Below are 13,720 nucleotides of genomic sequence, written 5' to 3' on the forward strand. Positions count from 1 at the left end.
AATAATTAATCCCTCATGAATGCCTGTAGGTGTACCAAGAGGGTAAATCCCCTCTCCCGAAACCAGAAGACATAGAAAATTTATATAAATAGAAAAAAGAAAAATATTCCCAATTAAATCTTAATAAAAACAAAGCATCTCGTAGCACACACTCGCCCTGGAAGATTTCCTTGCGACACTCATAATCGATTCCCTCACCCTCTACAAGCTGCTAGCCTTTTGTACAGATAAGCATATAAATTTGATTCTTTGCTATAAAGAAAAATTATTTATGCAATTACAGGGGGCTCTCAGACGCAGCACCGATATTACAGGCATAGTCCAAAAAAATTCCTGAATATCAAGGGAGATTAGTGATTAGCTCCTAACCCCCATCCTCTGAGCCCGATTCTCTTTTTACTTAAAGGCTCACTGGGAGTTAGAAAATTTGGACATAAAATTGTGCTTTTTGAGGCTTAAGGAATCTCTCAACCACTTACACAGAAATCAACCGGTGCTACGCAATAATAGGTAACGCTTAATTATGCACCTCTCGAAATGTTTTTTCATACCTCAAATAAGCCAAATTTGTTAAATAAAGCTTAAAAATAATTGTCTGTGTTAACCGTATATTTTGTATGGACTGTTTCAGGAACAAATGCGCCACCACGTGCCATTGTCGCTTCTGCAAGTGGGAAGCTCAGTATATAGTTTTTTGATAGTTCTAAATCAATTGGCTATCTCAGAATTTTCACTCGAATGGTTTTTGGCCTTCTTTATTCCAAAGGATTTTTTTGCACCACGCCATGTTTTTGGCACAATCGATTTTACTACTTGAAATAGTACTTTAGTCACCCATCTCCGTTTGACTAATTCCTCTATCAATAATCTAGGACCATATATTCGATACGATCACTGCTAGGGAAATAAACAAACAAATAATCGCATATCCGTGATCATCAATGTTGGGTACGCACAATTTTTTTTTTTTTTTATACATACAAACTTAAAACATCCGCATAGGGGTTCTCTGACATATTGAATTTGTTGGTGTAGTTTTCATCAAGACTACTCTAGTTCAGAAATTATTTACCTTCTTTTTTAAAAAGGGCAAATTTTCTTAGGCGTGAAACTTTTAATGGGTAGCTTTCGACTTAATGAACCTTGCGGTCTTAGAATCACCATAAAAAGTTGATTGTTTTGACTTTTGATAGCTTTATTGTTATCAAAACTCCTTTAATATGAAATTCATTAAAATTATAACGACTCACTCCTTACTTACAGTTCATTACCGATATTGTTCAAAAATCCGTGTTTAAATTCCACTGCGATATGCAATTACTAAACTAAAAATTACTTATTTAAATTACAAAAACTAAGTTCGGAACTTAGAGGGTTTTTACTTTATCAAAGATAATTCTATTATAAATACCTGAAATCAGAGAATGAAAACATAACACGCAGTATATAACCAATACTAATTTATGATTGCTTAATTTGCCTTTTTACAATTTTTGGTTATATGCACAATTTCTTATAAAATGTACATTTTTTTCTTTTCCTGGCTTACAAGAGAGGGGAACAAGTTTCAGTCGTCTACACATTTTCTATTGACTTTTTTCTACCTTTTTTCTAATCCTTTTTGTGGGGATTGTTTTTTATTCTCTTATGACAGGAGGATCTTTAATTTGGCCCTTTCATGGTCTAGGGAGACCAATGACTGAGCATATTTTAAGTCCCAGATCTTGCAGATTCTAAAAGGAAGCTCACAGTGCACAATATTAAAATCCCAAAAAATATTTGATCCTAAAATAGCATAGTTTGCATATGTAAGGTTGATTCAGCTTTTTTGAAATATGTTCCATATGACTAAAACTTGTTATTTATTGATTTCATTATGTGTTTTATATTGTTTATTTTTTAAATACTCAGTGAGTATTACTCACCAGTAGTGAGATTTACTTTTTTGCTAGTTAATCCCTTTCTATTGCCTTGAGAATAAGAACGAACACTAACTAGATGATCTCTTTGGAACTGGTAAAAATAACTTGAAGGGGATAACACATCTACAGCGATTGGTCATTTTTCTATATTTACAAATCTAGTGTCATGCGTATACTACTGAGTGATCTTTATTGGCATGCGGGTTCTCTAGTGAGCAAAAATCTTCAAAAGTTGTAGACAGTGCATTTACAAGAGACACTTGGGGCAAAAATATTAGAATATAACACTTGGATGAATATTGCAATAATGAGGCAAACTGATTAAATCAGTAAGCTTAGAATAGAAGAATATGAAGTATCAATAGCATTGGGATCATAAACTGGAAGTAAGACATCAAATAAGGATTTTGAAGGAAATATTTCAAGGAAAAATTTCAATTTATCGATATAATTATCAAAGCTATACCAATCGAATAGTTTTGTGGTAAGGAACTGTAAGCAAGGAGAAATGCGCGAACAATTATAACCCAAAATTCCAAAATGAAGAATTTTGATAACATTTAATACATCCTAACACTTACACTTATGCTGATTAAATATATAAAATTAATTAAGTTTAATATTACCTGATGTCGAGAAAATTTTCTTGATCTACGAAAAGAGGGAGCGGGGAGAAAATCCCCCTAAAAATACCAACGATCTTAATAAAATACCACCGCCAGATTCAGTATATCAGAGAACCTACTATACAGATTTCAAGCTCTTATCTACTAAAATTTGGAAATTTTTATTTTGTAAGATGAAAAAGATCACGGATGTATGCTCATTTTTCCCCTATGGATATTCGTATCAAACCAATGATCCTAGAATATCGGTACAGTGCTCATTCAAACGGAAATGAATGTTTGTTGCGCCCTCTTAAACCGATCTTAAGGACTATATGGCAACTACCCTCCCCCTATGTCCCTTTGTCTCCACAATAAGATTGGGTGTAATTTAAATTGTAGGTTTACTGTGTCGCTAATGAAATGTTGTTTCCTGGAATATTAGAGATTTTCTTGAATCATATTGTATATATCGGGATTTACATAAAAAATATATTGTAGATAGAAAAACAATGAAATAAATATACAATAAGTAAATATATTCTTTAAAGAAATGATATAACCACAATTTGGTATCCATAATGGTTTGTTGCCCTGAGGTGTCAAATGTTATTCTTGCCCCGGGCACTGATGAGTTTGGATCTGTCTCTGTCCCCAGAAACACAGTCATTGGACCTTTCAACTATGATGAATCAAAATTCCACCTCAAATTTCATCGGATGCCTTTGAAACTTGAAAACTTGAAAACTGGGTTAAGAATAATCTTTGCTTGATACTTCTTTCCACCTATATAATATATCTTTCGAGTACAATATTCTTGCTAGGGTTGTTTCTGCTGTGCTTAATTATCTAATTGATCTTCCATTCGTACGCACTTCTTCATTTTTCTAAGTCATTATTTATTTTTTAAATATGTTTGTTCTTCACCTTTATTTTGTTTTTACCCTTTTTGTTCTTGTTTCGAACTTTACCTCAAAACCTGGTAGAGTCACTGCAGAATAGGGTCACATTCCAATCTGTCACTGGGCAATGTTCATAGCAAAGTATACCTGCCATTTTCTTCGTCGTCTAAAAAGCTCTCTCTTCTATCACGAAAAAGAAAAATCTTCCCTAATTTAATTTTCATTTGAAAACTCATTTTTTGAGACGTACAACATAAAAAAAAGTTTTTCCCGAAAAGTTTCAAAGAAAAGTAAAGAGCCATTGCAAAATTTTAAACAAACAGACATGAAGTCTCATGATACTTCCTATCTTAACCATTAGACTAAGTCGGACCGAGATGCAAGCGTCACGGAGGACATTTAAACAAGTATGAACATAAGCGACATTAGATTTTTTCACGGGTAGGCACGTGTGTGGCAAAGGAGAATAATTAGTATGCCTGTAATAATGCAAAAGGTAAAAATAACATTAGTTTAAGAATGGAAAAAAAACACAAAGAATGAATTTATAAGGCTAATCTAAGTAAGAATAAGTTTTATTTGAACAATGCCATAGCGTGATGACATTTCATTAGGAAATTGGCGCTTCGTATTGATATTTCAGTTAATTTTGTCAATTTTTCCTCAAACAGAAATTATGTGGCCGGTATGAATGCAGACTCGCAGGTAAATTAAATTAGCCACTTCCTCTTTTCACATATATTTAATGATAATGGTTTGATTCTCACTGTTTCTTGTACTGAGGAGATCATTAAGGAGATAGTCAAATGCTAATTTTTAAAAATTTTGTCTATTTGTTCAAAAAGGAGATAATCAGATATTTAAACTACTAAAACAAAAATAATTACTTGCTAGTTTGGTTTCCTTGATAGGGATTTCTGCACAATTGACTATTCTTAAATTTGACTTGGTAATATGCATGTTTGCGCAAAAACTATCGTATAAATTGTTCAAGGGGAAAGTTCTCGTAGCCAGCTTCCCAGTTCAGGTCTTTGTACTCAAGCCAAATTCGATGTATTAGTCCTGGTCCCCAATAAAAATTTCTGTGATGTTTGAGGAAAATGGAGTCACAGTCTTGCAGAAAAGAAACAACACCTAGCGAAGGAGCTTGAAGGCTAGATAAATGCAGGCTTGACTTCTCTTGATCATTTTTTGCCATAATAGGATAAGTTTCGTCGACAAATTTACTATTGCCTTGCACACATCGGACACTATTGCCAAGCGAGCAGCTTTTTAACAGCGAAACCAACGACATATGTAAAAGTACACAAAATAACACAAGTACCCAAGTAAAGGTAAAAAGGATAAAAAAAAGGTAAAGGATACGGCATTAGACTTTACAGTCCGTACCGGCAGTGCTGATCTCCGTTTCTTGGCCCTTCAGCCAGGAAGTGCAATGGGGGGTTGGGGGCCAGCCAACCTGTGCCAGCCATCTCAGTATACTGAGATGATTGTTTTTCGCGAATTTCCTTCTCGTTTTGAAAAGATAATCCATTGTCGCACCAAATCCTACTTTTGAATAGATAGAAAACTCTACTTTTAGAAAAAAAAATAGAAGCGGCAGCACTATATTTATCATTAACTAAGAGAAAAATTACGCCAATTTCACAATTTTCTCCGGAGGTCATAAGGATCGTTCATAGCGTTATGAACAAAACTTTATTCGTTTTGTTCACTTTGTGAGAAACCAAAAGGATTCAAATCCTTAAAACTGAGAATTATTGTAAGTCCTTAAAACGCCAAGTAACGGTGTTAGCTCTAAAGGTGGATAAGACAAATATATCAGTTTTCATTCAGAGTTCAAGCAGTTAACAACAAAACCAGATTTCATTTCTTTCGGATAACATCCATGCTTACATTTAGACAAATTGTGTAACTAACTAGTTTAAACCAAGATTGGAATAACGTTTCTCTCCCGCGTGGCTTTGAGCCAATAGTGTGATTTTTTTCGAATGGTGAAAAAAACGTCTTATTGCTAATTAACGATACTGGATCAAATCAAGGAGTGATAAAGGTTTTGCATTTTGCACTTTGATCAAGGAGGCGCACTCGTGCCTCTTTAAAGAGGCGAACCACGACAATGTTAAGCGATCTTCGGTTCCAGTGGTCGCAGAGGGATGGGGAGGAATGCATTTCGTAGCCCGAAATCCAACTAAAAAACCTGCCAAATTTCATCCCCCTCCGACTTTTCCTTCATGGGGAAAATCTGGCTGAAAGTTTCGACACCCCAACCCCACCCCCCCTTGAACGTTGTCCGATCGGGCTGAAATTCACAAGTTAAGGTCCCCTAGGGCCCAGGAGCTTATCCGCGAAATTTCAGCTCGATCCGATAACTTTTTCCCTGTTTTCCAGAAACCACGCATAGCCACTTAATGTTCACGTTCTCCTTTTGTTTTTTTTCTGCCACGCCTACAGGTCACAGCCGACATTGGATCTGGGTGTACGAAGACTCATTCGACGCGGAATTCTCCGAGTAATTTTCCTGGAAAGTTTCGTCGGAAAATCTTAACCCCCCGATTTTCTAGCTTAAGAAAAACCCATTTCCTCATGTTAATTTTTGACATTTTAAAAGTTATATTTATACACATGCAGGTATTTCGACTTCAAACATGCCCGGTTAGCTCAGTCGGTAGAGCGTGGGAATTTAATCCTAAGGTCAAGGGTTCATTTCCCTTATCGGGCGGTTTTTTTCACAAAATATGAAAAAAACTTCGTTTTCTTAAAGAGTTAAAGAGGCTGCGTCCCAAAGTCGAACCTTAAAACGTACAGGAATTAGGAGAGGCAGTTGGGGGGCTGCCGCCCCCTAAACCCTCCGCTTTTAAAGACTCTTTTGTACAGGTTTTTTGTTGTGGGGGGCTGCCGCCCCACTAACCCCCCGCTCTTGGCTTCGGAAAGGCCCTCTTTTAATTAACAAAAAATTGAAATGAATGAATAATGGAATAACTTCGAAAAATGTTAAACACAAGAGGACAGGAGAACCATTGCGCCGAAACTAGTAATTAGTAACAATGAAGTCCCCCCACAACAAAAAACCTGTACAAAAGTGTCTTTAAAAGCGGGGGGTTTGGGGGGCGGCAGCCCCCCCAACTGCCTCTCCTAATTCCTGTACGTTTTAAGGTTCGACTTTGGGACGCAGCCTCTTTAACTCTTTAAGAAAACGAAGTTTTTTTCATATTATTTTAAGTTTATAAGGATGTAAATGGCAGTCCAAACACGACAGGCCGAGAAAATTCAAAGTGCCCAGTTCTTGCAAGAACTTAATTTTAAACTGGATTTATTACCGGTGCTTTCGCAGAAAGTTAATACGATTCCTGAACTTTCGGATAGCATTGATGCCATACAAGTACAGTTAACGTTATTACGCAGTTATCTAACAATGCTAAGACAAATGATGAAATTAAAAAAGAGCTGGAAAATGTGAAATCTAACCTAGCAGTCTCTTATGAACGAGCCAACAAGCTCGAAGCAGAGCAGAAAAGAACGAATTTAATCTATATATATAAAAATAAGTTGTCTGTGTGTGTGGGTCTGTCGGGTGACGTCATGTTTGTGTGTTGACTGACGTCATGTTTTCGACTGACAAAATTACAGACCGGGACATCGGGACACAAATGACGACCGGGACACCGGCACATAGGGAATATAAATGACGACCGGGACACTCAAAGAGAAAGCGACCGGGACACAAGGAATGTTCGATTAGCCATCACCATCAACAAAGCACCGGGACACAGATGACGACCGGGACACAGGGAGTATAAATGACGACCAGGACATCAGTAAAAAAAAAACTAAAAAAAACTAAAAAAAAGATAAAAACTACAAAAAAAAACTAAAAAGAAAAAAAAACTAAAAACTAATAAAAAAACTAAAAAAGCTAAAAAACTAAAAAAACTAAAAAAGAAAAAAAAAGAAAAAAAAGGAAAAAAATGAAAAATAAAGGAGAAGAAAAAAAACTAAAAAAGATAAAAATAAAAAAAAACTAAAAAGAAAAAAAAAACTAAAAAAACTAAAAAAAGTAAAAACCAAAAAAAAAACTAAAAAGAAAAAAGGGGAAAAATACAAAAATTTATTTCATCATATACCATTTCAAAAACGAATGTATATACAGACCGGGACACCGGGATACAAATGACGACCGGGACACAGGGACACAACTTCAACGGGGACGCGGGGGGGCACAGGGGGATATATAAATGACGACGGCGACACAGGGAATGTTCGATTAGCAATCACCATCAACAAAGCTCAATCATTAGAATCATGAGGTATAACTAAAAAAACTAAAAAAAAGGTAAAAACCTAAAAAAAGACCAATTTAAAAACGAATGTATATACAGACCGGGACACCGGTATACAAATGACGACCGGGACATCGGGACACAAGGAATATAAATGACGCCCGGGACACTCAAAGAGAAATCACAGACTGGGACACCGGGAATATAAATGACGACCGGGACACAGGGAATATAAATGACGACCGGGACACAGGGACACAACTACAACGGGGACGCCGGGGGGCAAAGGGGGATATATAAATGACGACGGCGACACAGGGAATGGTCGATTAGCAATCACCATCAACAAAGCTCAAGGGCAATCATTAGAATCATGAGGTATAGATCTGAATAAGGATTGTTTTCCCATGGACCATTATATGTTGCATGTTCAAGAGTCGGTAAACCTGACAATCTATTTATATGCACAGATAATGGGACAGCAAAGAATGTTGTATATTCGCAAGTTTTACGTAGTTAAAAACATATATATATATATATATATATATATATATATATATATATATATATATATTCACAGGTGGGACATAGGGACACAACTACAATGGTGCGTAACTAATATGGCGCGTAACGACTTACGCGCGTGGTGGGGCGCGAAGCGCCACCCCAACAGCTAGTCTTCTATAATTACACCCCTCAACAACTCGGCGATTATACTCTGAAGCAAGAAATAACGGGGTTATTAAATCGTACTATGCCGTCTCTCGGAATAAATCGAAGTGATATACGTGACATTTTTAGATTGAAATCAGGGCCGATAGTAGTAAAGCTAAACTCGGTTGAAATCAGAGACTATATTTTAAGAAACAGCTCCGTATTAAGAAGGTTTGGTTTATCGGTGGCTCCGGATTACACAGCTATACAAAGAGAGGCCCGTAAACATTTAAAGGTTATGTTGACTACTGCGCTAAATGACGGCCGTAATGCAAAATTACGTGGTGACAAACTATTCATCGAAGGCCGAATATTCAGGTATGTTGGAAATTCAATAGTCAAGATTAAGCGTAATTTGAAGCCAGTACGAAATTCTGGTCCACCCTTTAGTGCTAGGCTCCCAATAATATTCTGATGAGGCTAGTTAGTGATGCCAGTGATAGTGATACTGAGACATTAGTACCATCAACCAGCACTCCTCAGGCAGTATCGACAGCTAAAAGACCTGCTAGTGCTATTGTCAGCCCAAATGACTTGTTTCGACCAGGTACTCGTAATGTAGCACCCAAAGGAAGCCATTCGCCAAGAAAGAAGTTTAATGAAAGACATCGTGGTGGTTTTTCACGTGATTTTTATGACAATAAACACCGAAGTGAGTTAGCGGATATAAATAACCGCACTCGTGAGTATTATCATGTTGCCTTTCCCCCGACTAAGACTAGTAACGAGCAATCTCAACCAAAGGCTAGTGATGTTAACGTGCTAACAGAAGGCGTAGAAACATAGGATATAGAGGGTCATATACTGAGTCTAGTGTCATGGAACCAGGGATGGATCCAGGGGGGCGATCGCCCCCCCCCCTAGACGGGCTGTAATTTTTTTACTGCACTTACGGAAGTCTGCGTTAAGGCATGTTCTAACTACTGTAACTAGACTATAAAACCTTTTTACATTACGTTCATTCCACAGCCTTTCCACTATCAAGCTAGCCTCGAGTATTTTTTGTCACCTCATAGCATAGCAACAATTCACCCGGTAAATTTTAGCTAGTTCTCGCCTCCCTGTTCGATGTAAACATTGGAAGTGGGTGGGGTTGCGTAACGCAACCGGATCTGAAGTGTCAAAACAAACATTTCGTTCCACTTCCAGTGTATAATGAAATTTGAATGTGAATGTGTCACGAGGATTTTCGTCGTTTAAACGATATTGATGTCGGGAAAACGCGGACAAAAGACGCTTGACAGCTTTGTCATTTCAAAGTCTCGCAGAATAGATAGTGTAACTGTAACTGCAAGTAGCTCTTCAATTAGTTCTGTTGGAAGTGGCGAACACGGGCAAATTCCTAACACTTTGCAATCTTCTGTTAACCCCGTTAGGGTTCAGAATGATCATCCATCAACACCCCGCCCCCTACCCTGTTTCCGGAAAATGATATTCGGATCCACATCGGTACAATACATGCCATTGACGACCGAATAAAGTGCGAGCTTCTGGAGAGGCCATGGAAACTCCCGATTGGATGCCAAATGCCATGTTCTGTTCATTTAAAGCGGAGGAAAGACGAAAAAAGGTACTTGAACGATTCTCATTTGCAGAGTTTCCACTGGCTTGTATATTCTGCTGCCCAGAAAGGCCTTGTTTGCAAATACTGCCCTCTTTTTGTAACTGGGGCTAGAGGGGGGGGTTCAAACAGACAGGTTCCCCTACAAAAGCTGGTCACAAAGCCTGTCACAAAATTTGCTAAGTTACTGGGAAAAGATGGAGACCTGACTGTACATGATACTTCCCAGTACCATCATGACGCAGTAGAGGCTGGAAAGTCGTTTCTAAGAGTCTACCATTCTCCGCACGAATCTGTAAATAATCGCGTCAACGAACAGCGAATGAAGCAAGTAACAGAAAACCGAGAGAGGCTTAAGCCGATTCTGGAATCAATCATATTTCTAGGAAGGCAGAATATTTCACTGAGGGGCCATCGGGATGATGGCAGCTTAAACTTGGATGACATGCCGCTTTCCAATGAAGGAAACTTCCGAGAACTACTACGTTATCGTGCTGAAAGTGGTGACAGTAAATTAAAGGATCAACTGAAAACATCAGGAAAAAATGCTACCTACATCAGCAAAACAACTCAAAACCAGTTGATTGACTGTTGTGCGAAAGAAGTTATAGGTGTCATTTTAGAAAGAGTAAAGTCAGCAAGGTATTACAGCATCATTTTTGATGAGACAACAGATGTGTCACATTCATCGCAACTTAGTTAAGCTTTCTGATATGCCTTCGATAGCCATGGACGCGATGACTTCATAGGTTTTGTTGACGTTCATCATGCCACCTCTGAACCTTCCACTGCAGACAAAGAGCCGACAATCAACGGAAAAGTGGTTGGCCAGCTAGTTCTGAGCCTTTTAGAAGAAATGGGTTTGAATTTACTCGACTGTGTTGGAATCGGGACGGATGGATGTGCAATGATGGTATCAAATAACTGTGGTGCTGTAGTCGAAATTCAGAAAAAAGCTAAAAATGCGTCACATTGTCCCTGCTTTAACCACGCCCTGAACCTTTCTTTGTCAAGAAGCTCAGCTGTTTCGAGCATCAGAAATGCCATAGGCATTATAAAAGAAGTTGTTGCATTTTTTAATGTATCTGCGAAGAGAAATTACGTCTTGAATAAAGTTCTAAAAGCTCAGCTCACGGGAATCAGCGAGACGAGGTGGATCGAGCGACACGAGTCACTTATGCAGTTTGTGTACGAACTTCCAAAAATCATCCAGGCTTTGGAACACATTAGTGTTCCAAAGCCTTTGTTCGGAACACATTAATCACTGGAGTGAATCAGTGACCGCTCCGAAGGCAAAAACGCTTTTCACAGCGTTACATAGTGCGGAATTTGTGGTTTCCCTTCAGTGTCTACACAGTATTTGCGCTCTGACCTTGCCTCTTAGTCGGCTATTCCAGAAGAAGACTTTGGACTTGGGCGCTGTCGATGGCCACGTTTCCGATCTTTTGGATGTTCTAGCAAAGCGACGGGAAACGTGTGACGAATAGTTCGCATTAGTATTCGAGCAAGTAAAAGAATTGTCAGATAAAATCCAATTGGCTGATGAAGTTCCAAGGATTACACAAAGACAGGTTTATTGAAATAATCATCCTCATACTACGCCTGAAGAATATTATCGACGTGTTGCTTTTATACCTATGCTCGACTCAGTCATAATTGACTTAAAGAGCCGACTCTCAAGAGACACGCTGAACTCTTTCCGGTTAACCGTACTGCTGCCATCAAATATTGTGAATTGTACCGATGATTTGCTGCAATCTTCCGTCAAAGAGATCTCTAGCATGTACGGTCAACTTCTTGGCTTAACAGTGCCGTCTACCAGGGCAACACTTATTTTGGCAGAGGTGCATGTGTGGAGAAGTAGATGGCTTCGAGTTAAGAGAGAAGGAGGTATTTTTCCTAGTTCAGTGGAAGAAACTGCTAAGGAATGTGACAGGCACCTATATCCTTATGTCAGCTCACTTTTTGATATTTTTATATCTCTTCCGGTGAGTGTGGCATCTGCCGAGCGTAGCTTCTCAACTTTACTACGCAAACTGAAAACCTGGCTCAGAGCACAGATGAGGCAAACTAGACTCAGTGGTTTGGCCGTCCTTAATGTGCACCGCGACATCGATATCAGCATTGACAGAGTAATTGACAGGTTTGCGAACAGTGGAGCCAGGAAGCTTGAATTTCGCTTGTAAACAGTTGTCAGTTGATCAAGTACAGTTTTTGTAATCATTATTGTAATATATGAAAACCACATTTTCGTTAAACAAGAGACCGCCAGGGAAACTTAAAACGTGAAAAATAAAGTCAGCCTTGTGACCGACAAAACGGACACTACCCCCACTCTTTTCGGTAAGAATCGCCCCCCCCCCCCCCTAGGACGAAAGGCTGGATCCGCCCCTGCCTTTTTACACTATAAAACATACGAGTAAACAATCATTATTGCATAATTTAGAAATATTACCCTACGGCTAAAGTCATGTCGTCCACGAAGATATATTTAAATTTATCCTTAAAAAAACAATAATAAAAAATTAACCCAAGGGGGAAACACCACACATGAGACAGTATTTCTAATGAGAACAAAAATATGACGCATTAACTTATTCACTCTTTTTATGATGAAGAAAAAACATAGAACTTTGTCCGGTGACAAAACCTGTGAAATTTTTAATGGTAAAAAATCTATTGCCCCAAAACGTCGAATGTCGTCTTCATATGTGTATTTCATATCAACACTCATGCGTATGTTGATTTTCAAATCAACACACGCATATTTTAATGTGATAGTTCACATCTTAGAACGGTAAAAAAAAACAAAAACAAAAACACGTTTTCTGAAAATCCCCGAAAATTTGAGGATAGCGGAAGCACTGAACAGAACGCAACTGATGAGCCAAAAGTAATCAAAGAGAGAAGTGATACCGAACTCTCAGCTGCTATTCTCAAGATACGTCTGACAGCTTATAAGTGACCATGGAATTGATGTGATTTTTCAAAATCACTTTTCTGTGAAAAGGCAATGTGGCGGCGAAGTGCATATAGCACCTCGACGATAAATCACATCAATCCAGTTTTTGTTAAGAAAAACAATCACTCAGTGACAATTTATTGCGCTCCCTGGCATTGTGCCTCCCTAAGCCCGGGCCTAATGGTAAATCTGGGCCTTTGAATACCCCTGTTCAGTTGCGAGGAAAAAAGCAAGAGAGAAAAGTTTTTGATTAATCATGAATCACAAATTCATATATTTGTGTATTTTTTTTTTTTTTTTAGTTATTATTATCTCAAGAAAGAAAGGTGTAGATGGCTAGGGCCCTTGCTGCTGATGAAGGATGACAGACTACTGAATATTGTCCTTTTGGCCAACCGTCTAGGACTAAACAGAAAGCAGGTCGTCCTTGTCTGGGGTGGGAAGTTGTCATAAATAAAGATTTAAAGGAAGTGGGAACTTCCTGGGAGGGTGTAAAGAGGGAGGCTTTGAATAGATTGGGATGGAGGATGAGCTTGCATAGCTGTGTTGGCCTTAGGTGGCGTGGGGCTGCGGTGAGTTGCTAGCATTAGTAGTAGTAGTATTATCTCACCCGTTGATTTCAAAGATTGATTACATAATTCTCTGAAATTGAATGCTTTAATTCTCTTTTTATTAAGGCTTGGGAATTGCCCTTGAGGAGGTAACTAATGAATTGTCTTAGAGGGGCTCAAGTTCTTCAATAAAAAAAATGATTCAGGTTTTTCCACAATTTCA

The 13,720-nt window shown here is 38.2% G+C and overlaps 3 protein-coding genes across 4 annotated transcripts in view; 2 read left to right on the forward strand and 1 right to left on the reverse strand.

The window, feature by feature from the left end:
- The window catches only part of LOC136032222 (neuropeptide SIFamide receptor-like), a 127,186-nt gene that overhangs the window by 94,307 nt on the left and 19,159 nt on the right, over nt 1–13,720 (reverse strand). The window contains exon 1 of one of the 2 annotated variants that reach the window (XM_065712436.1): nt 1,926–2,014. The exons of the other annotated variant lie outside the window; for it this stretch is intronic. The gene's annotated coding sequence lies outside the window, so the exon portion shown is untranslated. Of the gene's footprint in view, nt 1–1,925; nt 2,015–13,720 lie in introns of those variants that run through there. 2 annotated transcript variants of the gene reach the window in all.
- Nucleotides 2,286–13,720, forward strand: part of LOC136032223 (store-operated calcium entry-associated regulatory factor-like) — a 71,694-nt gene continuing 60,259 nt past the window's right edge. The window contains exon 1 of the mRNA XM_065712442.1: nt 2,286–2,308. The gene's annotated coding sequence lies outside the window, so the exon portion shown is untranslated. The remainder of the gene's footprint in view (nt 2,309–13,720) is intronic.
- Nucleotides 9,950–10,687, forward strand: LOC136032479 (uncharacterized). Its single transcript, XM_065712790.1, has one exon. It carries the CDS (start codon nt 9,950–9,952, stop codon nt 10,685–10,687), a length of 738 nt encoding a protein of 245 aa, XP_065568862.1.

Source organism: Artemia franciscana, chromosome 10 (assembly GCF_032884065.1).
Source record: "Artemia franciscana chromosome 10, ASM3288406v1, whole genome shotgun sequence".
NCBI classification, from domain to species: Eukaryota; Metazoa; Arthropoda; class Branchiopoda; order Anostraca; family Artemiidae; genus Artemia; species Artemia franciscana.

Bases quoted from the DNA above. Each gene is read 5' to 3' on its own strand.
- LOC136032479 (XM_065712790.1), top strand. From the start codon at position 9,950: ATGCCATGTTCTGTTCATTTAAAGCGGAGGAAAGACGAAAAAAGGTAC.